Consider the following 24,798-nt stretch of genomic DNA (forward strand, 5'->3'; position numbering starts at 1 on the left):
TGGGGGGGAGTTTGGTAAAACCATTGCTACTGATGAACAAATGCACCTCCTAATTTCACTTCCTCTCTCTCTCTCTCTCTCTCTCTCTCCTATAAATACTCTCTTGTTCCCTTCCATAGAAAAATGGTATCACAATATTGAGAGAGCACACTTATCTTTGGTTGTTGAGCTTTCAAGGGATCTTCGAACCACGAACTCTTAGGAATCATGTAACAAAATATATTAGCAAAATAGACAGGCTGAGTCATGTCACTTGACACTCTCTGTAAGACCGTAGACGTCCCAATGGTGCAACCAGGTGAATTATGTATCGGCCTCTAATATGAAACATCCCAATGGCAAACGAAATAGTTGTGCACTCAACTGTTAGACCCCTTCGAGTACTCCAACTTTGTTCTCAAACTAAAGATAAGACATTCAAAATAAATTTAAGTAGAGACACTCAAAATAAGAGTAAAACAATATCTCAATCCTCACAACACACCATAACTTGAGTGAACTTTTGTAATTGGTCATTAGTGTGTACAATGCCTAGAGGTCCCATCTATTTATAGAGGAAAAGAGACTTCTAAAAAAGATATGAAGAGAGACAAAGTCTCTCAAGAAGGGCAAGAGATAAGGTCTCTCAAATTGAAAAGACAAAGACTCAAGTTGCTCACAAGAAGAGGAAGAGATAAAGTCTCTCAAATTAAAGAGACAAAGACTCTCATAAAGTAAAGTAAAAGAATCCCAAAGATGAAGAGACAAAATTCTAAATATGAAAAGACTATATTGAGTGTCATTTGTAAATACATGAAAGGTCATTGAGAATGCATAGAGATAAATATATGAGAGGTCATACAAGAAGATAGAAAAATGGTCAAATGAAATGAAAAGACACAAGAAATCAAAAGGTAATTTGAATCGTACAATAATTTTGATAATGATATAAATTCCAGCACCTTCTTACTGATAGAACCACGTTGGAGCCTTATCTTCCACTCTTTTCAACTTTCCCTCGCTCAACAATCCCTTTCTAAAACGTCCTCCATTTACAGTTTTAGGTAGGTACCAAAGTGATTTCATTTTTCATTCTCATACTTCGCTTCAAGATTTGCAGTGCAATTGCTCAATAAGTGGCTCTAAATTTCTCTATCATTCGATTACAAAGCTTCGAAGACATCTCGCATAGATATTATTAATTCATTAACTCTCTCTTTTCTATGCTCCCTATCCTTACATTCGCCAGCAATATCATTGCTGGGTACAGTTACTGTTAAATCCATGCATTACAGTTAGGGCGTAGATTGAAGATTCATCCCTAGGTTTAAGGTTCAAAGTTAAGGTACAATGTTACAGATCCGATTGAGAGAGAGAGAGAGAGACTCCTCCTAAAATCGCTTTAAAATCATCATTTCTCATCCCTTTCATTGTATTTATTAAATTTGATTTGGTAAGTTTTTTCATTGTATTTATTAAATTTGGATTTTTTTTTCTGGAAAGAAAAAACTTGGATTAGCTAATAAAATTGGCAATCCTACATTTAGAGTTCAGCGCTTTTAGCGCCCAGAGTTTTAGACGTCCTAGTTGCTGACTATCATTTACACAATAATGAAGTTTAGATAGGATATGGTCCATTTCCACTCTCCATGCAAAAGTAGCCCATGGCCACTTCAAAAAATTGTCCTTATGCAATGAGGTATCAAGTTCATCTAAGTCAGTCAAAATATTATCAATTCTTTTTTATTTTTAAGAGATTCTTGTAGCCAGATCAAAAGTCTCATTGCCACTGCATCAATCCCTCTCCTGGCATGACAAAATCAACAAGAAAGAGTAAGCAACAAGAATTAGAAAATACTGATAATGTCCACCCATAAGTGTTTAAAGATTTATGGTCACAGCGGTTATATATAAGAGTTTGGCCTGGGAGTGAAGATGGTCCAACGTTTTCAAGGATTTAGGCAATGGGTGCAGGTTTGTTGGGAGGTGTTGCAATTTAATGCAATTAGATAGCACTTTGGGAAGCCAATCATTCACTTGTTGTAGAACATGATCTGGTGAGGTGGTGAAAGCCCCGAAGTAACCATGTTTCTATGCATCCACAACAAATAACTGGTTATTATTAAAATATTGAAAAAAGATACTCCGTTAAGATAAGCTACAGGCATTAAAAAAGTACATTATTAATCTAGAAACTGAAGTAAAAGGAAGGCTTGCAGGTCTTAAGCCTAATGGTCGAGCCGCCCAAATTCTTTAAGCAAAGTCACAAGAGAAGAACACATGATATGGATTTTCCTGCCCGTTATGACATAGACCTCAGGTAGTGTCTATGTCCATCCATTTATGCAGGTTTTCCTTTGTGGGTATCCATCCAAAGTCAGTCTCCAAAAGAAAAACTTAAATTTAGGCGGAATTATGAGTTTTCAGAAAAATTGACACCATTGTGAGCAAGGCAATAAACAAGAACACCCGTTGTAGCATCCATTAGTGTTAATACCAGAGGTGGAAAGGTATTAAATTTGGATTGATAAATTGTATTTATATAATCAAAGAATCCAGGGGGTGTGAATAGAATATTGAGTTCCCGTCCATTCATGGGAACTATAGTGTGTATATATATATAGAGAGAGAGGAAGCTACGGCTATAGCAAGGAGAACCTTTGTTATCCAATCTTACTCTTTATCTTTTTACCCCAAAAAAAAAATCTTCTATTCTTATCTTGGATGTAATCTCTTTCTAAATATAGCCAACTAGAGTTCCTTGTGTGTATATTCTCTTCATCTCCTAGATTTTTTTTTTTTTAAACCCGAATATTATCTGGGATCCGGGGAAGCCCCTACATAATTATTAATAAAATAAGAATGAACACAAGGGGGTGACATAACCCGCCTTACCCCAATCCAAGCAACAGAATCACTCGCACTCTCAAAACACCACCAAACAACCCAAAGGAAAAATTACATTCTAAAAATTGGCCACCCAACTTTATCTTCCCTAACGATTCGATTAAGACCTCTAGGAAAAGTATGATCACTAAGAAAAAAAGACCATGTAACTGAAATACGCGCTAAGTTCACCAACTAATCTACCGCTCTATTACTTTCTCAAAAAGAAAAAGAGATTTGAGTTCTAAGAGTCACATAGAATCATAACTTCCTCAAACCAATATTAACAACTCCATAGCTCACATAGCAGCAATTTCTCTTCATCTCCAAAATTGTTGACTCGAGACTACCATAGGCTCCAAAAATTGAAGTCTTCCGAGGATTACAGCTCTCTTTCTAAGTGTACACAACTTATACCTCTTCCCCTCTTTACTCTTCCTCACACGAGTCTGTCTCCCTCATTTCTCTATTAACACGTCTCTCTTAATCCTCCTCCCTCTTTCTCTCTCTCCAATTTCTATACCTTTCTCTAATCCCATCGTTAATTTTTAGAAATCACAAATTTGCACAAGAGATGGAAATTTGCTAACTCTTCCAGTGACGAAGATGTTATCTGAAAACATGATGCCTCTTTTATAAGGAGGGAGTCAAAATGAAGACCCCATGCCTTTATTTAATGCTTTCTGTAGCTCTACAGATTTTTTTTTTTTTTAAGAGTTTTATTGGTTTGTGAGCTTTCAGCGTCCACATACTTGAGAAATTCGTTTGTCTTCTCCATTCTTACCTGCTTTGAGTAATTTCATTTTTTTTTCCTTGAGATTCTACTCTTTTGCTCGTGGTCATCCTGCAATAATTCAGATTTTATTTTCCTCGTTTGGATATTAGTTCCAAGAGTAAAGCTTCCAAATTTGCAGAGTTGATAAATCTACAAAACTTTCGTATACGCTGAATCCCTAGGCGGCGCCATCGCTCTCCTCATCCACAACGGCGGTGGTGACGGTGACTAACCGGTCTTGATTAGAGTAGCTCTCATTGCGGAATCCGAGAGAGAGAGAGAGAGAGAGAAAAAAAAAAAAAAAAAAGAGAGAAGAAGAATGGGGAACAAATGAAGGGTCATTTGGGCATTTTACAATTAGGGGTATTTTAGGGATTACGAAAAAAATAACTTAACATTCAAATCTAACGATTGGGGCTGTTAGATAGCATCTTTTCCTTGTAGGGGAAGGGACTGATATTTTTAGAAAGGTGATGGGTCAAGTTGATATTTCACCTTAGTTCAAAAGAGGGGAGTAATGTTTACCCAAAAAAAATATATATATGAGAGAGAGAATAACCGCATGACTAGAGAGAAAGAAAGAGAGAGGAATGAATGGACTCTTTCTTTCCCATGAGTCTGAATCAATCATAGAATGTTTCGGCGAAAGGAAAAATCAATCATAGAAGAAGGTATTCACGATTCCCAACTGACATTTTTTTTTTTTTTTTTTTTTTTGTTGATAAAAATAAGGACTTCTACCTCTCATACTTTATCTATTCTCTCACCATAATTTTTTCTCTTTCATTTTTTGTTTCTCTCTTAATAAATGGGATCTTTAGTGCCCATTGTGCATGAGACGGCTAGCAGCACTTGGGTAACCCCGTTGGATGCACATTAGGTGTACTTGAAAGGATTCAGTTCCAACATCAGGAGTGTTGGAGAGGTATCAATACGGACTAAGGAGAGAGGCAAACACAACACGAGAGAGAGAGAGAGAGAGAGTGTGTGTGTGACACAAAACCTTCACTGTGGCACCCCCGATGTTGGAGAGGAATCCTATCCATTTATTAGCCCATGTTTTTCCACACCAATGGGTGAAGAGAGTTTTTGTACATCCAAGCCCCAAGTCATGTTTGATTGTATATTCTAGTTCAAAAAAAATTTAGAAAAATCCGATCGCTTCCCTATACTTACCCTACATTTAGCCAAACACCCCTACTCAAACTTTCACATCTAAAACTTCTACCTTTCATTCTTCCCTAGTATTTTAAAATATCCAAATTATCCCTTTGCTAACCCATCGTCAGCATCTCTCTCCTTTTTTTTTTTTTATCTATTTTTATTTTTTTCATTATTTAAACCAACTTCAAAAAAAAAAAAGGGAACCCACCGCCCTTTTTTCCTCCCTCCCTAACCCCCTCGACCTCGCCCTCACCCTCACCTTGCCTCTATTTATTGTTTTTATTCTCTTGTAGATCACTACGCCTAACATTGCTTAAAGTCCACTCTTCAATCCTCACTCTTACTGTGGCATTCAAACCAAACATACATATACAGAGATGCCATTCCACTCCTACAACAACCGGCACAAAATTCCCTCCTCAGAAACATACTATTGTAAAATATGTTTTAATTAAATGAAGTTTCAAAAACTTTCTTTTTTCATTTTTCCCTTGGTCATTAGCAAAAAATAATAATAATAATTGCCTAGGTTTTCTTTCCCACAAGGTTTGATTTCTTTTTCTTTTTTTTTCCAAAGTATATTGTGTGAAAAAAATTTTAATCCCACGTTGAAAATGCATGAGAAGAAAGAATGGTTAATATATGGGATTTGAAACCACAAGGTAAGTATAGAGGACTAGAAGAGTGATAAAAAAATTTCTCAAAAAAATAATAAAGTCTAATTGTATAATAGCTAAAGCTGATTTTTTTTTTTTTTTTTTTCTTCTTCTTTTTGATGATAAAAGGAAAATTCACTATTAGCAAGAGAGTCTGAGACATTTTGGGAGTGATGATTGGCTTGTCAAGTAACTATATATATATATATATATAGATATAGATAATAACTACATATATATTACTGTTGTAACCTGACAGTCACTGAGACGGGGGTGAATCAGTGAGTCCAATTTCGATCTCCAAAAACTTGTCTAATGGCTGGCCAAGAAAAACCTAATACACTTATCCATGTTTGCACACAGTCGTATGCACACTCAGCCTCTCATAGGCACTTCCAAGTGTGCACACTCATTCTGCATCCCATGCACTTCAATAAAACATGTAAACAACAATCACCCACAACACAAGATTTTTACGAGGTTCGATAATTTATCTACATCCCCGTAGTAGTATGGTAAAGGCTTCGTACCTACTCAATACACTACTTTTGACTACACCCACAGTCGAGAGCACCCACACCTAATTTTCTCAAATTGAAGATGAAATAGTACTCGCAGTGCCGGTACAATGTGTAGCACCCACTGCAGGGGAGCACCCACTCCTAATGCTTAGCACTCAATAAAGAATACAATTAAATTGGGTTTATATCAATGCCCTACAGTCAAGCTCTACCTAGCATATACATCTACAACTAGCTAGCATACTTACAGCTTATTCATAACCAACCTAGCATGTATACATTCATCCACAACTAACCCTAATATATATATATACATATAATATAAATCAAAGGTTAGAGAATCTCACAACCGATTGCCTGGGATGATTGGAAATTTGTACTGATAAGTTTGGTGCTCACACATTTTCTCTCCTTGGCTTCTTGCTCTTCAAAACAAACACATCATTGCTTTCTTCTCTTCCTTCTTGACTTCGAGTTAATGTATCATTAACACACCTCAACCACCTCTTTTTCCTCCTTTAATGGCCTAAGAACATTTATCATCAAGTATTCATGTTCATTCAAGGACCAACAAAGAGGAAAAAAATTCTCTTGCCAAAATCCTAGCCTTCCTTTACTCAAAACTCATTTTTCTTGCTATCATGGTGTAGGGCTTGAAAAATTGAATAAGTAGCAACTTCGTTCACCCAAATCCAAGTTAAAATGATGGAGATATGACCATTTGAAGTTGAAGCAATGAGATAACCTGAAATGAAATCTTCGTAGGAGTGGCGTAGGCTACACCGGCGGTACGCGCAACTGAGGCGTAAATCTAGCCATAGATCTCATCAAAAGGTATCTCTTAATATAAACCGTCCGATTAAACCAACAACCAATAGATCTAAACCATATGATTTGAATCTCTCAAAGTCAAAGATGACGTCAGCGTGACAAATACGCTGACATCGTCAGACGTGTTGTCGACTTACCATTGGCTACATCAGTGCAAATTCCGGATCTATGTCGACTTAATCCATAAAGGGGAATCATTTAAAGACCATTAGATATGGATCTATAAGATCTAGTTGATCGAGATCTAAGGGATTGAAATCTATGCTTTGGTGATGATGCACATGCGACACACACTAGTCAATACAATATGGTGTAGCACCAAACCATCAAATCTAATACACTCCACCAATGAGAAGTCTCAGGTAAGCATCTTCAACGCAAGCTCTTGCACGAAACGTCAGATCTAAATCTGACCGACGTGGCTCAATCTGAGCTGTGTATTAAGGATCTCTCTGATTCTCTTATATACACATAAGCCCCTGCCTTCATATTTCCAGTGCTAAACACCCCTTGTCAACTAAGACCTTTAAAATCTCAAAATTACACAAAAGCCCCTGAAATTTCAAAATAAAAACGTGGAAAATCCACCCAACACCGAGAGCATATCTGTTGATTTTTTGAATTGGCTTCATGGAAACACATGTAACTTTTTCATACGATATTCCATCGAGATGAAACAAAGTGTGTTGGAACTGTAACTAGACACTATACAACTTTCCAGAAGACCCAATCATCTAACTCAACCATGTAAAAAGACCAAAATACCTCTAGATATTTCTAATGATGCATCTTCCTCATACGAAATCGAAACACTTTAAAATAAAAACCGTTGGAAATATCAGATTTTTGTCATATCGTTACATGGAGAACACTTCTTTTAAAAAAATTATCTTCAATGCTGAAATTGTCCTCAACTGCCACAAATATCGTAACTTCTTCATACGATATCAAAATACAACGAAATCAGATGCACTAGACTAGGTAAATTACAATCTATCTTTTTCATGAAGAAACGGTCTTCCAAAAATATCATTTTCACTACCGAAAATGCCTCTGAGCGTAAATAGATCAATTTTGTCAGTTTTAACCTAGAAACCCGCATTACCTACTAAGGATGTATCAAACCACTCCATGCATATTATGTAGCTCTGTTATCTCATCGGTGACATTGGACACTGTCATGTCATCATTTTCATCCACATCACCCAAACTGGCTACATCATCATCACCTCCATATGGTTGAGCTGCCAACAAGGACAACCATAAAACAACAATTACTAGTTATGTTTAGAATAAATTGCATCATATATATATATATATATAATTTTTTTTGGATGAACCAAAAAACTATATTTAATAAGGGTAATTTACAGCGCCACCCCCTGGAGAATACCAGTATTATAGGAACACCCCTTCTTTTTCACCAAATTAGACTCAGACCCCTTACCGTCAGTCTCTGTTAACGAATATACTTTATATGCTGATGTCAGCTACTATATATTTTTTTAAATACCAAAATACCCTTGCTCTAGTATCTCTCTCTCTCTCCTTTCTCTTACATTTTCTTCCTTTCTTTGAATCTCCCCTAACTCACAGGACCACTCCTCCTCTGCTAGAGATCCCCACTCTCCACCTCTACAAACATGACCCTCCAAGTGCTCCCACCATCGTCGCCCCTGACCAAATCATCTGTTTTTTTATTTTGTTGCACTTCGTTCTTGTATTGAAACCTTGGTTTTGAACCCTCAGTGGGGGTTTCAATCCTCCTTCCAAATCCCTTGTTCTGTTTCAATGCCTGATTTGGGTGCCATGGCCGCTGCAAGTGCTCCGATCACCATGAAAGAGGTTTTAACTCTAAGTTCTCTTTCATACATTGCTCTTTTAGAGTATCTCCGTTGGATTTGGCATCTGTTGTTAGAATTATAGTTTAATTCTTCTTAAAGCATGTGCATTGGACAGATTTGATGTGTCCGAAGCTCCGGAAGTAGAGAATGAACTAATTATGAAATTAGAGAAACAATGGAGACTTAAACTGTACACATTAGAGATATAAATACAGAACCAAGTCTTGGAAAAAGCAAAACTCACTTCTTCTCTTTCTCTGCAACTTTGCTTTCTTTTTTTGCGTCAGATTATTGTTAGCAAGGTTCTAACACTTGCCTTGTTTCTATTTTGATTAAATTTTTTTTCTTTTTTAAATTCTGTGGTTCGAATTGTACTTTGCAGCGATGAAATTTTTGAAATAAAATTCTAAGCTAGCTCTGGGTTATCCTTTTCATTTTAGAGCTCGTGTGTTGAGTTTTTTTGCAGAACTAGGGTTGATCTCGGATCTGTTCGGATCTTAGCTCCAGATCTATTCAAAATCAATAAACTTTCAGGTTTATACCGTGAGGAAGAAGACAAAGATGATATTTGGGTCTCCGATGCCGCCACTACCGTGATCTTCGTTGCTTTGAATGATCACCCTCTGCATTTGATGTCTCAATGAAGGTGAGTATAGGCAGGGGTGAAGAAGAATTGGGTTAAAACATTAATTTTAATGCAAGGGTATAATGGTCATTTTAACTCTTTCATTTAACAGTGACTGACGGTAGGGGGTCTGAGTCTAATTTGGGGTCTGTTTGATAACATTTATGTCGTTTCTGTTTCAAGAAATGGCAGAAACATACATTTCCGTTCCTAGAAACAGAAACGGAATTGATGGTGTTTGATAAGTCATGTTTTTGGAAGTCGATAGTAACCAGTGAAAAAATGGCCATGAGTCATTTCCAGAAACAGCGAAAACAAGTAGAACTTGTTTCGCCTGTGTCGTTTTTTTAACCATAAATAGGTAGAAATTTAAATTTCAATTTCTGAAAATAAGTGAAACGAAACATTTTTATCAAACGTTTTTTGTTCCGTTTTTGCCATTTATGGACACAAAAAGCGACAGAAAAACGTTTCTTGAAACGTTATCAAACGGGCCCTTGATGAAATAGATGGGGTGTTCTTATAATTGTGACATTCTCTAAGGGGTGACATTGTAAATTACCATATTAATAACAAGCGTCCATCATTACATCATAGAAGTCCTGATAATTCGTTTATATATACATATATATATATATATATATATAATTGATAAAAATAACTACATATATACTACTGTCTATGTTTAGAATAAATTGCATCACAGGGTGATCATTAGGACATTTATAGAGAAACAAAAAAAAATCCGAAATTCCAGCACATTTATAAAGCTGGATGTTGTAAATATGAAGATTTTTCCTCATCACATGTTAAGTTTCAACGTTACTTACAAGTCTGAGAGGTATACAATTGAATTTGAGCATCAAATTTTGTTATGCAGACAATCCAATATACACAATTACCAAATTATCCATGTACTTGAAAATTTCACATCACCTTCCAAGTAGCAAAAAGTTAGGGTGGTGTAGAGATGCTCTCCATGCCCGCTCTCACTCATGTGGAGAAATTATTTGCATTAATGAAATTTCTAATAGGAAAAAGAAGCCTAGGCTAGTGCTTGTGCCAGACATAAGGGGGAGAAATGATTGCCTCGTCCATCATGAAAAACAAAAATCTTATCCATTTTGATGGTTCTGTTAATACTTCCATTAGACCCACTCAGTGGAGGTGCCACATTGCCTCAGGAAATCTTCATCCAATTATAATTTGAAGACATAAATCCACCCATGACCACACCTTCTACGTACAGACACAGCTGGACGACGTGAAAATATCCAATGCGCGTGGTCTTTTAATCAGCTTGATGCTAGCCCGCCTTGCAATTCCCATCTAAGCTCGGCTGGGTCCCACCTACCCGCAATGATTTTCCAGCTCTCTGCCCAACCCAACAGCGCCACGGCCTCCAGCTTATCCACCACCGTCCCCTTATCCGCCACCAAATTGAATCAGAGGAAGTGGAAAAGCACAGAAATTGAGAACCGAAGAAGCTGAGAGATCGAGCGAGAACGCAGATCTTAGCCAAAAAGAAAAAAACATAGGTGAGAGACCGTAGAAATGATGATGAGTCCTCTGGCTTCTCCTACCTCCTTTGCTCACCATAACACACTGTTCTGTTCTATAAATAGCACTCACCATCCCCATGCAACTGTTTTAGTAACTTCTTCAATTTTTTCGGTTTCCCGTCGTGGAGGAGGTTTAAGCACCAGAAATCTTCGGCGGGAGAGAAAGATATCTTGCGAAGTAGCTCTGAAGCCCGATTCCGCAACAATTGATTCTTCCACCCCTTCATCGTGTTCGTCGTCGTCGGCCGCATCGGCAGCGACTGCAGGGGAGGAAGACGAGGAATCTAGCAGAGCTAAGATTGGGGCTAGGGTTAGGGTTAAGGCACCGCTTAAGGTGTATCACGTCCCCAAAGTCCCCGAATTCGATCTCACCGGCATGGAAGGCGAACTGAAGCTGTACGTTGGCCTGTGGAAGGGGAAGCGGATCTCCGCCAATCTCCCTTTCAAGGTCGAATTCATCACTGAGATTGAAGGCCGTGGCACCGTCAAGTTCTTCGCCCATCTCAAGGAGGACGAATTTGAATACGTCGATGACAACCGTGATTGAGCTTGTAGACTACATCTCTGAAGTATTGCATTTACATTCCTCTTTCGCTGGCTCCCCTCGCGTGCAATAATTTGCCGACCAACTCATAGCAATGCAATATAAGTAATCCCTAAAGGAGTAAGCAACGGTTTCTCTTGTTGTACTCACTTACCTGCCGGTTTTTTGTTGTTCGGACAGATGTGGAAACTCTTACTCTCCTCAGAAGCGAGCTGGCTTTCCTGATTAATAATTCAAATGTGTCCGACTTTTATGTGTGGTGTATGGATTGTTTAATTCCTCTCTGACTGTTTCTAGATGGAGAATTCGCCACTGTTATTACTATTTTGCTGTTATATAATTGCTTATATAAGTGGTTTTTAATTCCTTAATGATTTCAATCCTGACTATATCCCTTGGGCTCAACCTGCAGTCTGACCAATTTGGTGTCTACTTTCTTCCATTTTGTTCTGGTACTTGGAACTTGTTACATTACTCACGCACTACATGGATAAAGGATATCACATGAGTGAACCAACTTTTGTATGCTGCAGGACTACTGTTGTTGATTCCAATGTTTATTAGTTTCCCGTTTTCTTTCTCACAAGAATTCCTGATTGCCAATGCATCGACAAAGTGATTTTATTTTTTTATTATATTATTATTGGTCCACATAAAAGACCCCTTTAGAAGAAAAAATTGCTAAGACAAGCATCTGCTTATGTGAAAAAACTTCTATAAGGTCTCTTCTCCTTACCTTTCCAACCATTTTCTCAGGCCATGTAGTCCAGTCTTATCAAAGAGGGAGGTGGGGAAAAAAAAAAAAAAAAGAACAAGAAGTTGATCTGAGAGTTCCCAACTGTCAGAAGCCATAACACAGCCCTGTTTGGAATTGATGCAGTTATGGCCTTTACTTGCCCACCAACAGTTGTGTTACATTCCCTGGAACTGATTTCAATCCTGACTATCCTTCTTTATTACTGTTAATATCATACAGCCAATTGTGGATCTTCTCACCTAAAACTAACAGCTCAATCAACATATTTGAATAACTCTCCAATGTCACAGATATTATCTCATATCTGTAGCTACTCAACTTACAACAAACCACATAACAGTGCTCTTGTTCTGCCATATATTTGAAAACTTGTGGATGGGGAAGCAAAACAACATATTACCTCTGACATTTACAAACATTCCTGAATTCTCATAGTTAATTCAATATTCAAAGCTTTTGTCTTCTTCATTTTCAAGCTCCTCGCCTCAACATTAAATGATTAAATGATGATAATTTCCACATCAGAATATTTCTCTTTGATCTTTTGAAGTTCAAAAGATAAGATGGTGGAGATTGAAAGGAGAGTCCCTAGGTACATTTCTTAATAAGATGGTCAAACGAGGAAAATGGGATTTTGAGGGAGACACCAAGATGTGGGATGAGATGATGTTTTGTATTATGAGGGTTCCCAAAGATGTCCTTGGGGAAGTGAAGGGTAATCATTTGGCCTTGAGGGAAACTTGGTTGTGGGATGATGAGGTCCAAGCAGCCATTAGGGCCAAGAAATCTAGTTTTGAGACATAGCAAAGGACTAAAAAGATGGAAGATAAAAAGAGGTTAGTGCTGCTTCCAGACATGAAGCTAAGAAGACGATGGGAATAGCTAGGGCGAAGAAATATGAAGACTTGTATATTAATCTAAACACAAAGGAAGGGGAAAAAGCTATCTAAGGTAGCTAAAAGGAGAGCAATAGAGAGTAGAGATTTCAATCATGTGAGATGTATCAAGAGTGAAGATGGAAGAGTGTTGGTAAAGGATGAGACATTATAAAGAGATGGGATGATTATATTTGTGACATACTAAATGGAGATAATTCGAGTAGGAATGACCCAGAGTTCTGCACTAGCCTTAAAGACACCACCTTTATAGATATATACAAAAGGTTGGGGTGGCAGAAGTTAAAGAAGCTTTAAGAAAGATGAAAGTAGGCATAACATTAGGCCCGATGAAGTCCCAATAGAAGTGTGGGAGATCCTAGGAATATGTGATTTTTTTTTGTTAACCAATCTATTTAACAGGATTATTATGAGCAAGGAAAATGCCAGATGATTGGCGGAAAAGCATAGTAGTTTTGATCTACAAAAATAAAATGGAAATCTAGACATGTAATAACTATAGAAGCATAAAACTAATGATTCATATTATGAAATTATGGGATAATGTTATTGACGCCCATGAGGATTAAAGTATCGGTATCAGTCGCCATATCGGTCGGCCAAAATTAAGATACATATCGGAGGGTATCGTATCGTATCAGAGATACGCTAAAGATATTCACATAAATGGATAGGAAACCATTTTTAAAACACTTTTGCATAAAAAAATTGTTAAAAAAAGTTATTGATAATATGTATTATGCATAAACACTAAATTGAGGGTATCGCACTAAGAATTCAAGGTTTGTAGTTGCCCCATAAATGTAAAATCCTTATTCTCAACCTTGATTTCCACTTTAGTTAGAGAGAAATATGGCTGGCAGCAACTTTGGAACAAAAATCCCTCAAAAAATCATGTTTTTCTGAAATATTACCCATCTTGGCCATTATATGACCGTAGTGCACCGATACGTACCGATACTCACCAATACTTACCAATCGATACATACCCATACTCACCGAAACGTATATTTCACCTCGATTTTATATTTTCCATAGAGTTGTATGGGTGCATATCATATCGTATCGTATCGATGTGTATCGGTGGTGTATTGATGCACATCGGTATGTATCGTCGGATATATATCGTTATGAAAGAATTTTAAAAATTCCATGTATTGTATCGGTCGGCTAAATTTAAGATACGTATCGGAGGGTATCGAATCAGTATCGGAGATACTTTAAACCATGTGCCCATCTGAGAAGAGAGACTCATATCTCGAAGAACCAATTTGGTTTTATTCTAGGTAGATCCACAACATAAGCTATATAAAATATTAAGTAGGCCCATGGAACATAGTTGTCAAGCGGCTTTCCTGGGGCCTAGGCGACAGCCGCCTTGTTGCACTGCATGTCGCCTTGTGTTTCGACACTTATTTATGCTAAATATCATTCAAGTAAATGTTTTACTTAAGATATTATTCATAAATAAGCAAATACCTCCTATTTGAATCCAATAAAAATAGTTTAAAAATCAAATTTCAAAAGGATAAAAAGTCAACCCCCTAGTCCAAGAACAAAAACTGGATTTTGGTTATAGGGACTATTTTCAACTTTAAATGCTAGGGTTCTTCTCAATTATGAAAATTTTATAAATTCTATCATGTTAAAACATTGCTAAAAATCAAAAGTCCGGTAAAATAATATTTTGTTTTGATATTCATAAAATTATTTTCATTCAGACGATTTTAACAGTATTCGTGCACTTAAAAACAAGTTTGACTGAAGTATAACTTTGTCATTGCAACTCAGACTTAAGTAATCTTAGACTTGTTAGAAAGCTGGTTTTATGTTATAACTAATACAAAAAGTCTTATGTAAAAATAAAATCATTTGACCAGTCAAACTTATTATAGAATAAGATCATTTCTCTAAATGTTGATTTTTTATAACTTAATATGACTTAATGTTAATTTTTTATGATTTGATGTGGTTAAATGTTGATTTTTAATGACTTGATGTGGCTTAATCTTGATTTTTTATGATACAAGGTATATATAATTTACTAAATAATGTTAGAAAATAGGAAAAATAAAAAATAACACTTGTTCGCTTTAAGGCGGGCGTCTTCTCGCCTAAGCACTTAGACAACCCTCCACCGCCTTGGTTCTCCTTGGCACCATGACAACTATGCCATGGAAAGATATAGAGACTACAAGAAGAATCTCCATATGGTCTTTATTGACCTAGAAAAAGCACATGATAAAGTCCCTAGAAATGTAATCGTTCTTGTGAAAAGAGGGGGTGTCAAGTAAACATGTGGATATAATTGAAGATATGTTTGAGGTCGTGGTGACTAGTGTGAGATCTGTGGAAGGTCAAAGCGAAGACTTCCCAATTACGATTGGGTAACATCAGTGATTAGCCTTAAGCCCATATTTGTTTGCACTTATTATGGATAAGTTAACCAATAGAATTCAAGATGAGGTCTCGTGGTGTATGCTCTTCATTTGGGTGGATAAGACAAAAGCAAGGATTAATGCTAAGTTGGATCTGTGAAGATCAACCTTAGTAATGAAAGGTTTTAAAATTAGTAGATCAAAGATGGAGTATATGATGTGTACTTTAGTCACACTATGATAGATAACAATACGGTGAAAATTGAGAGAGAGAGAGAACACAAAATGACTATTTTAGATGTCTAGGGTTAATTATAAATTAGGTGACATAGAGGATGATGTTTTACAGAGAATTAAAGTGGGATAGATGAAGTGGAGATGTGCAACCAGAGTGTTGTGCGACTAACGTATCCCTTTAAAGCTTAAAGGAAAATTCTATAGAACTGTTGTATGACTGGCTATGATGTATGGAGCGGAATGTTGGGCTGTTAAGAAGTGTCATATGGAGAAGATATGTGTAGCAGAGATGAAGATGTTAAGATGGATGTGTGGCAAAATAAGGAAGGATAACGCAAGGAGTTTGCCTTCTCTATTGATTCCTACGGATTGGATTAAAAAAAAAAAAAAAAAAAAGACCACTTGAAGTGGAGGGTTTCTTCAAAGAACAAACTAAGTCAATTATTCAATCAAATGATATTGAGCACGTTTCCCCGTCTCTTCTCTAGAAAGAGTGGGGTATTTCTTTGCAAAATTGTGTTCAATTTCATCAGTGGCAATTCCGTCAAGATTTCTTCGTTATTTGGGGGAAGAATCCACAGGAATCAGATTTTGGAGAAGTAGTGAGGAATGACCATAGGCTGAGTTTGTTGTTGTTGTTGTTGTTGAGTTCCGGCATCTGCCTTTGAAGTTTGGTAATAATGACTCTAGTGTCAAGATTTCTGTGATTAAATGCCCTTCCATTTTATCTAAATAATTACTCTTGAGATCACACCAGCTCATTTGTGGTCATGGCATTCTCTAACCAGAGAACTAACTTTCTGTACCAACTCACTCAAGCTGTACATGAAAAACAGAGCTTGTACTTCCAAATGTATTGACAAGCTGAAGTTGTACATGCGAAACAGGGTTATAAAATATCCAAGTTTCTTGGACAAATCACTATTACTGAATAGCTGACCAATCTCTTCTCCATGCATAACCATGTCATCAAGAGGCTATTTAAATCCAACCCCTCCCTCTGCAGTAGCAGGAGCCTCGTGCACTGTGACGTAGATAGACATGCTGGTCTATACTACAGAAGAAGGAAGAAGGCCAGCCCATCAGCCCAGACCTGGTCCGATCGAACTAGTCCACTGCTGGCGTTTGAACTCTCCTGCAATTCCTGGTTATGATTTGTTTTATTGTTTTATTTGGTCCTACTCCATGTTGGAGTCTTGGGTTTTTCTTGGAAAGTCTTATTTTAAGTTTGACAATATTTTTAAGTTGTTTTTTGGTGGACAAGTCATTAATTAGTTAGTAGCTTAAGTCCTAAGCTAAGTAGGTTTCCTAATATGTATTGTCCTAAACTAAGTAGGTTTCCTATTATGTATTGGAGTCCTAAACCTTTATAAAAAAGGCATTGCTGTAACTTTAAGACAATTGATTATGAGTGAAATTTGCAGCTTTGTGCTTCCAAAATTCTGAGAGAGAATTCTTCAACAGCTGAGATAGCTCTTGGTGAGAGGCCCAGGCTGAGATAGCCATCCCACCCACACCTGTCCCATCTCGTTCTCTTCTTTTCTATTCTAACTTGTGAGAGAGTGATCTGAGAGTGTTCTATTAATTGTCTAAAGTCCAGCAAGTCCAGCAACCAAATCTGGTTGAAGAACAGTCAAAGAACAGATTCGATTTCAGCAAGGAAGTTGGGGTTTTTAAGGTTCCATCGAGTGCCCATATCTCTCGAGTCCGAAGTTTGATCAGCAAGCCCTTTGGGGGTTTTATTCCAGCCTCCAAGAGGACAACTCAATCCAAGCTTGGTGGCCAACAGAGGTGTCTAGCTGCTGTTCCTTAATATTCTCCAAGTTTCCTTATTTAGAGACCTGAAATTAAGTGCAGATCTCCCTAACCAGCCGGCAGAAATCAAAGATATTTTAGGTTTTTTCACCCTAACCCCTCTACTCGACCTTAGTTTGGTCCCATTCTGAGCCTTCCACGTCAAGCCACGGGCAGCCCTAGTTCTGCCCTATTTTGGGTTTTGTCCAAATCCGGTTTTCAGATTTCTCTTGGTTTAGTTAGAGTATTGGGGATTATTCTTAGGGGTTATTAATCTCTCAATACCCTTACATTACACTGGGTTGCTCTTTTTTTTTAATTTAACAATGAATCCTTAGTATTCTGGTTGTCATATTTCTCTTGGTTTAGTTGGGGTATTGGGGATTATCCTTAGGGGTTATTAATCTCTCAATACCCTTACATTACACTGGATCTCTCTTTTTTTATTTTAACACTGACTTAAGGTTACAAACAAAAGACAATTGCTTCTCACCCCCTTTACTTTATCAGGGTTGGGGGTTGGGCACCTCTTTAGGACCTATCAGGATCCGAACTTTTATCTAGAAAGTAACTGGTCCTTAGTATTCTGTCCATAACTCTAAACTAACTTCAGAAGTTCAGAGTATATCACCCTTCTGAGTGCAGCTTCCATGCCAACTTGTCCTCACTCTTGGTATATATATATATATATATATATATGTTTTGTGTTTCATTCATCACCTCGAATGGAAAAGCATTAATACAGATCTATTCGCTCCCATCTTGGTGAAAGTTTCAGAAAGTTCTAAGGCAACCTTGTCAAACATTTCAGCAGCTTATTTCTAGATTGTGATCATATCAAAATTTGTTTGTCCCTAAGCAATTAATCATTCTGTTCCTTCTGCCAGCTCCTAGTGGAAAGAACTTGGATCCATCCTAGAGTCTCCACTGTCCATAACAATATTCAATATGAAGATCACCCTTAACATATTTTGCTTGTTATCCCTGCCAACAAAATAGGAATATCGGTTTTTTTTTCTCTTCTTTTTTTTTTTTTTTTTTTTGGGGGGGGGGGGGGGTGGGGGTTCCACTACAGGATTTATGTATGCTTGCATGGACTTTTTAATATGAATATAATAGCAGTGGGTGAACTGTGGTGCGCAAAAAGCCCGTGCTCACCAGGAGGTCTCGAGTTAGCCTCCTGGATTTTATCTACTTCGCTCCCTACCTATCAAAAAAAGGATATATGAGCATATATTACTGGAAAGTTATGTACATTTATCTCTGTGTCGGACCAGATCTAGCATGACTTGAATGTCCAAACTCAGGCCTGGCCCTGATATTATCAGGCTTTCATGGAGCTTGGGCCGGACTTACTGTGTAAATTGCAGGTCAAGACCGCCCAAACATGTCCCAGGTTTGACAAGGGCCTGATGCAAATCGGTACCTCTCAAACACTAGGATTATGATTCAAAAGAGTAGGATCTGCAGATGGATCTCCAAGAAGAATATAGAAACAGAAAAAATAAGAGGACTGAAGCAGGACAAAGAAATGTTAAATAAACAGGATTATGATGGATTAAACTAAGAGAACAAGAATCGAATTGAGGAAACTAACAGAATCCATGATGACAGATTAGAGCCAGTTTAGTAGAAATCTGATGGATCAGTAATTCATTAGGCTTGAAATTTAGTTCTAGTACTCCTAATATTCAGCCCTTTCAGATTTTAAAGTATCTCAGAGATTTCCAGAACTTAGGCTATGATAGGATTGTTTGGAAAAACTAATGAAAACAGTGTAGAGAACGTAGATGTAGGAAGATGGGATACAAAGAGCAACCCGGTGCACGAGGCTACCGCAATTGCATGGTATGGGAGGGGCAAGTGTATGCAGCCTTACCCTTTGCTTCACAGGAGAGGCTGTTTCCATGGAAGATGGGATACAATAACCTCAGAAATCAGAGTGTGTACGAAAATGATAACAAAAACTCAGCTACCAAATTTTAGAGGAAACTGACTACTAATAAGAGATGTGACAGATTAAAACAAGAAGAAAATAGACTGTTTAACAGGGGAGTCACAACCTACTATAAGGCGTATAAACTGACCTGAATTGAAGAGAAACTAAACCGAAATATAAAAGGAACAAATCATGGGGGACCTTGGTAATTCCTTGTGTCGAGGTCTTATTCACAACCTTCTCAAGGTTTAGAGCTCAGAAATCATGCTTTCAAGAAATGAAGTTGAATGACATAACCATGGCTTTGGTAAAGTCTTTTAAGTTCAAGAGAAGGAATAGAGACATTTTTCACTTAATAGATGCTGTTGAGGCTCTGTTTGGTTGCCAGGGAAATGGGAAGGGAAGTGAAGGGATTTTTTTCCCTTTTGAGTCATTTGGTTGCGACGGAAGTGAAGTAAAATTAATTTACCAAAGTTGTTTGGTTAGATGTAAAATCGATGTAAAATTTTAAAAAGCTTGTAACCAACGACAGCACATCCCAATTGCTCTAACCGACTTATTAAGGTTTTTTCTTAATAGTTTATTTTAAAACTATTAAAATAATTAAATTTACAAAGTGTAAAATGAAACTTGTTCAGTTATGTTGCTGACCAAATAATGGAGATTCCTGAAGCCCAAATATTAAAGAGCAGTCTTGGCAATCAATTGCAACCTAGTGATCGTAGGTTTGGACAAGGAAACAACCTCTACAAAGTGGAGGTAAGGCTGCATACATTATGACCCACCGCATACAAGGTCTCCAACTATCTTCTGAGCCGTTGATTACCGAACCGGTTCTGCAAATTACCACAAGGATACTGGATAGCAAAATAAGGTCCAATGTTGATGCCCCTAAAAAATGAAAAGGATTGCCAAATAACCATCCACCAAAATTGAGAATGATTACATGGGTAAGTACATCTTTGTCCACTTCATCCATATAACCTGTGATTTAATGGTTCAAAACTGCACCTCCAATAGCTTCCGACGACAAAGCTACTCAGCTGAATCACCCACATTCCTTTCATTAGTTCATTTTTAGTAACTAAAAAAGGTTCCAGTACTAGTGCTTATTCTTGCAAACATATTTTAAACCAAGGCCTCCAACTATCTTCATGATGCAATCACCAATTTTTTTGGATACCGATCTAAAAGGAAATTGTCACGAATCTTTAAATCACCATAAGAATCACAATTAAATATATAGAGTTCCTAGAGCTTTTTATAGACAATCATACCAAGAGCTTCAGGATATCATTTTCAACAGACCAATTCTCCAACCACTTGAAACAGTAAAACCATTGGTTCAGGTCTGTCATACACTACATCCTATTGCAACTATTCAAACTATTCAACAAGAACCCACAAAATGAAACAGAAATTGTAGTGTTTCTTGACATATTTCAGAAATTCAGTAAATCACACTTTAGAACTAATTCTGAATTAGAAAGCCAGCCAAATTGGTCATGCTTATAAACAAGGCTGAAGTGACCTGAATTGCTTCAGCCATAGCTTATAAGCAAGGCTGTGTGTGTGTGTGTGTGTGTGGAAGTCATGAATTTCAAAATCAGCTTGCATGGGTGAAGCAAAAAATCAGAGCCTATTAAATGACATTAGAAAAGTTAACTAAAGATTGTCTATGAAAACAATGAAATGCTATTTGTCTATGGGAATGGTTGTCTTGGTCTGCCCCCCCCCCTTTTTTGTAGTAATAGTTTATTTCCTATTGGAGATTACAGGAGTTAAATTAGGAGATTTTTCTGGTTTTTTCTGGGTTTATTTAATCCTTGAAGGAATGTAATAGTTCCTAACTTCAATAAGTGATTAAGAGTTTAAATGAACTTTCGAGCTTCTTTCAATCAGGAACCTATGTTGCACCTTTGGAATAGACCAGACACAGTAGATCCTCCAAAAATCCATGTTCTTGCAGCTTACAAAGATAGATGGATTTCTAGAGAAGATGAAACTATTGTTCGTGTTTACTCAGTTTAGAACTCTAAAACAGTTGTTTAGATAAATTCCTAAACCTTTGATGAAAAATCATTATCAGATTAATGTGATACTTTGATCCCATCTAATTCAAGTGATGGCTTTTCCTTGAACAGTTGAGTCATACCAGTGGATTCTATTTTTTAAAATGTTTGTACAGTTGCCATCTTTTGTTCTTATCATGTATATTTGAGTTAATTACAGTGACATCCCTTGGAGATTTGACAATATCACAGAATCCTCACGTTTGAAAAATATTACATTGGTCCCCTTTTTAGAGCGATGGAGTGAACTTAAAATATAAAATGACCATTTTATCCTCTCCTTCAACATCTCGATTAAGCTGATCTAGTTCTTTCATCTTTGTGGGTCTCTTCACCATTGGAGCCAACATAAGACCAGGCATGCAGTTCCACTTGCAAAACCCAAATCATCTCCTACACGATTTCTTCCATCAAATCCCCACAATCAAAAAACCCTAACGACCCAAACCCCTCTTGTTCAAGGAGTTAGGTTGTTCAAGGGGATGATTCGAAGGTTGGGCAGAGGTTTGGGACTCTCTAATGGAGATCCCAGTTGGTCTCATGAATCTAAAGGACCACGTTCATTTCTCTCTAGCCACAACTAGCCATCAATGAGGCCATTGTTCAAGGAAACTAGAAATAAACCCCAAAGTTGCATAAATGGGTAAGGAAGAAGAATGGGATCATGCTTTTCTGCTTGATGCCCTAAACAGAGTCTATGGTGTTGGATTTATTGTCAAAGTTTCTAAATATTTCTCGTGCCAATGATGGGTGTGGGTGTGGTCCACACCTATATAGGGGTGTGCAGACACAGTTGTATGTGTATGAGGATGCTTGTACACATACAATCACGTGTACAAGGATGCTTGTACACATACAGACACATCTGTATATGAACAGATATACCCATACGTGAAAATGTGCATTGTCTATATATTTTATAGATGGACTGAGAATTGGACAAGGGGTTTTTAGCAAGTGTTTTTGTTCTTCCAAGTCTCTTTGTGTTTGATAATGAGTATAGCCTTTGGACTTCCCTGTGTAATCACATATTGGAGTGCACCTTATGTGATTGGGAGTTGTTTTATCTTGGAGGTATAAAACGCAATGGTCAACCCGGTTGCACAATTAGAGGTGTTTAAAAGCCTTAAGGATAGTATCATTCTGATACGACTCAATTCAAAATCTATTTATTCCTGTTTCAAGAAGAAGGATTACTACGATACTATGAATTTGTACATCATCCAATGCAATCACAACATATTCAGATAAGTTTGTAGAGACACAACCCTAAAACGATGCAGAAGATAGTGGAAAAACAAAACAAACAATGCATACGGATTTTACGAGGTTCGGCAAGGTTGCCTACGTCCCCGGTGAGATGAGATCCTGCTTCACTATCAATGGAGAATAGGGTTACAGCACTCGTCCTCACACCTCTCAGTATTGCTTGCATTACAGAGAAAGAAACCCTCGCTACAAATATATAGCGAAAAAACCCTAATCCGGATTAAACTACAATTGCTCTCAAATAAAAAATTCGAGCGGGGGGATGCGCCCCCCTACACCCCCTGCTATGCAAGGGCCTCCTGCCCCCCTTGCAACCCCCACGGCCCGCTAACCGGCTAGCGGGACCGCCGTCCTGCCTGTCTAGGTGCTGCACCAGTACTCCCTGGATTAAACTGTGACAGAATACAAGACATCATACACCAACAAAGTCTTATACTCAACCCGTTATTATTTTTCTAAAAAGCTTAAGTTTTTTAAATCACTGGGTATAAGCTAATCAACCTGTTAAAGATTTTTAGACGCTAAATAGATGAATCCATGAAATGGGTTATTTGGAACCCTTTTTTTTTTACAAGGGGGATCGGGGTCAAGTGATGATTTGGTGGGATTTCTTTTGAATACAAGAATTCTGGTTCTCTGTACTGATTCTCACTTTGAACTAACATATCCCACTGTCGGTCATGAATTTATGTCACTATGCTTTCTCTCGCTCTCTCTAGGATTATGGTTGCCATCGAACATCCGCAAGGATGACAATAACATAATAAGGCAAGTGCAGTAGTCTGTGCTTTACGGAAGTGAGAGAGATTCTGTGTTTATAATATTATAATACAGAAGGGTCCTTGTGTGGGTGGTTTCATGGAACGGTTGATATGCATGAAACCACAAGGCCCACAACATCACACCTGAAATGGTTCTTGTTAGATCAAACACCAAGAAACACGAATAATAAAGAAACAATAGATTCGTATGACAGAGATTTAATGAGGTTCACACACCAGGGTGGTGTGCTACGTCCTCGGGCGAAGAAGAAGATGAGTCATTATACAGAAGAGAAATTACACCCTAGCAGCGGTGAGGAAAAACTCGTCCTGAAACCATAACTGCGTGAAAACCCTGGAATACAATGACTTTCTCAACAAGCAACAGTACATTATATATACTCCAAATAGCGGGTCGACCCATCGGGTCGAGGTCGAACCATACCCCTCTGCTTCCATCACAGATCTCAGAAAATTTTCCATTCACCACCAAAATATGTCGGATCGGGTCAATCTTCAAAACGGGTCAAGAATTCGAGACAAACTTAACAGTTCTTTTGGTATAGTGGTTAAAGGACAAGTGGTGGTCTTCAAAAGAATTGGGATGGTTTAAAGAAATCTATTTTCATAATTTATTTCTTTTGCCATTTTGTCTATTCTTTTCATTAGAATCTTATTATCAGAATGTAGTAATGTACAAAACAGTTGCATTATCGGATTTTGTGGTGGTTGAGTTGTATATAGGTGCGACTGTTGGCTTTGGTTCTCGGGAGTCGCAGTGAAACGATGGCTGCACTACTGTTTGGCTTGGTTATATTGGTCTAAATCGGTTGGATTGGATCGATATTAGTACTATTTGATTCCAATTCTTGATCTGTACTTAATGAGTGAATCAATACGGATTAAAGTGTCAGCCTAACTATGAGTATTTGGCCGACATTATTAACAATTAAATGATTGTTTAATATATGTCATTACAGAATGGTTAGCTTTAAAAAACACGTTAATTTAAGGGTTGTTTAATACTGGTTTCAAATCACTCTCCTATGAATTTGAAGTGAGTTTAGGTAAAACTAATTTTCCCGGGTGCATGTAGAAGGTATTTTTGAACCTATGAAACAGTTCTTTGTGTATGATTGTCAATGATTATGTTGTATGTTTTGGTTGATGGTTGTTAAGAGTCATGGTTCAGAACGGATTGGACTGAATCGGTGGGATCAGATTGGTATCAGTCTTGATCGATACCATATTGGTCGATCGGAGCAAATGAAGGGTAATAATAATAAATAAATAAATCCAGGAACATTG

The 24,798-nt window shown here is 37.4% G+C and overlaps 2 protein-coding genes across 4 annotated transcripts in view; both read left to right on the plus strand.

Moving 5' to 3' along the window:
- The window catches only part of LOC122081447 (probable cyclic nucleotide-gated ion channel 20, chloroplastic), a 259,284-nt gene that overhangs the window by 19,190 nt on the left and 215,296 nt on the right, over positions 1-24,798 (plus strand). The gene's annotated exons all lie outside the window — the stretch shown is intronic.
- LOC122081518 (ferredoxin-thioredoxin reductase, variable chain, chloroplastic-like) lies at positions 10,638-11,767 on the plus strand. Its single transcript, XM_042648670.1, has one exon. The coding sequence runs from the start codon at positions 10,836-10,838 to the stop codon at positions 11,388-11,390; it is 555 nt and encodes a 184-aa protein (XP_042504604.1). The 5' UTR covers positions 10,638-10,835; the 3' UTR covers positions 11,391-11,767.

This window comes from Macadamia integrifolia, chromosome 1, assembly GCF_013358625.1.
Source record: "Macadamia integrifolia cultivar HAES 741 chromosome 1, SCU_Mint_v3, whole genome shotgun sequence".
Lineage (NCBI taxonomy): Eukaryota > Viridiplantae > Streptophyta > Magnoliopsida > Proteales > Proteaceae > Macadamia > Macadamia integrifolia.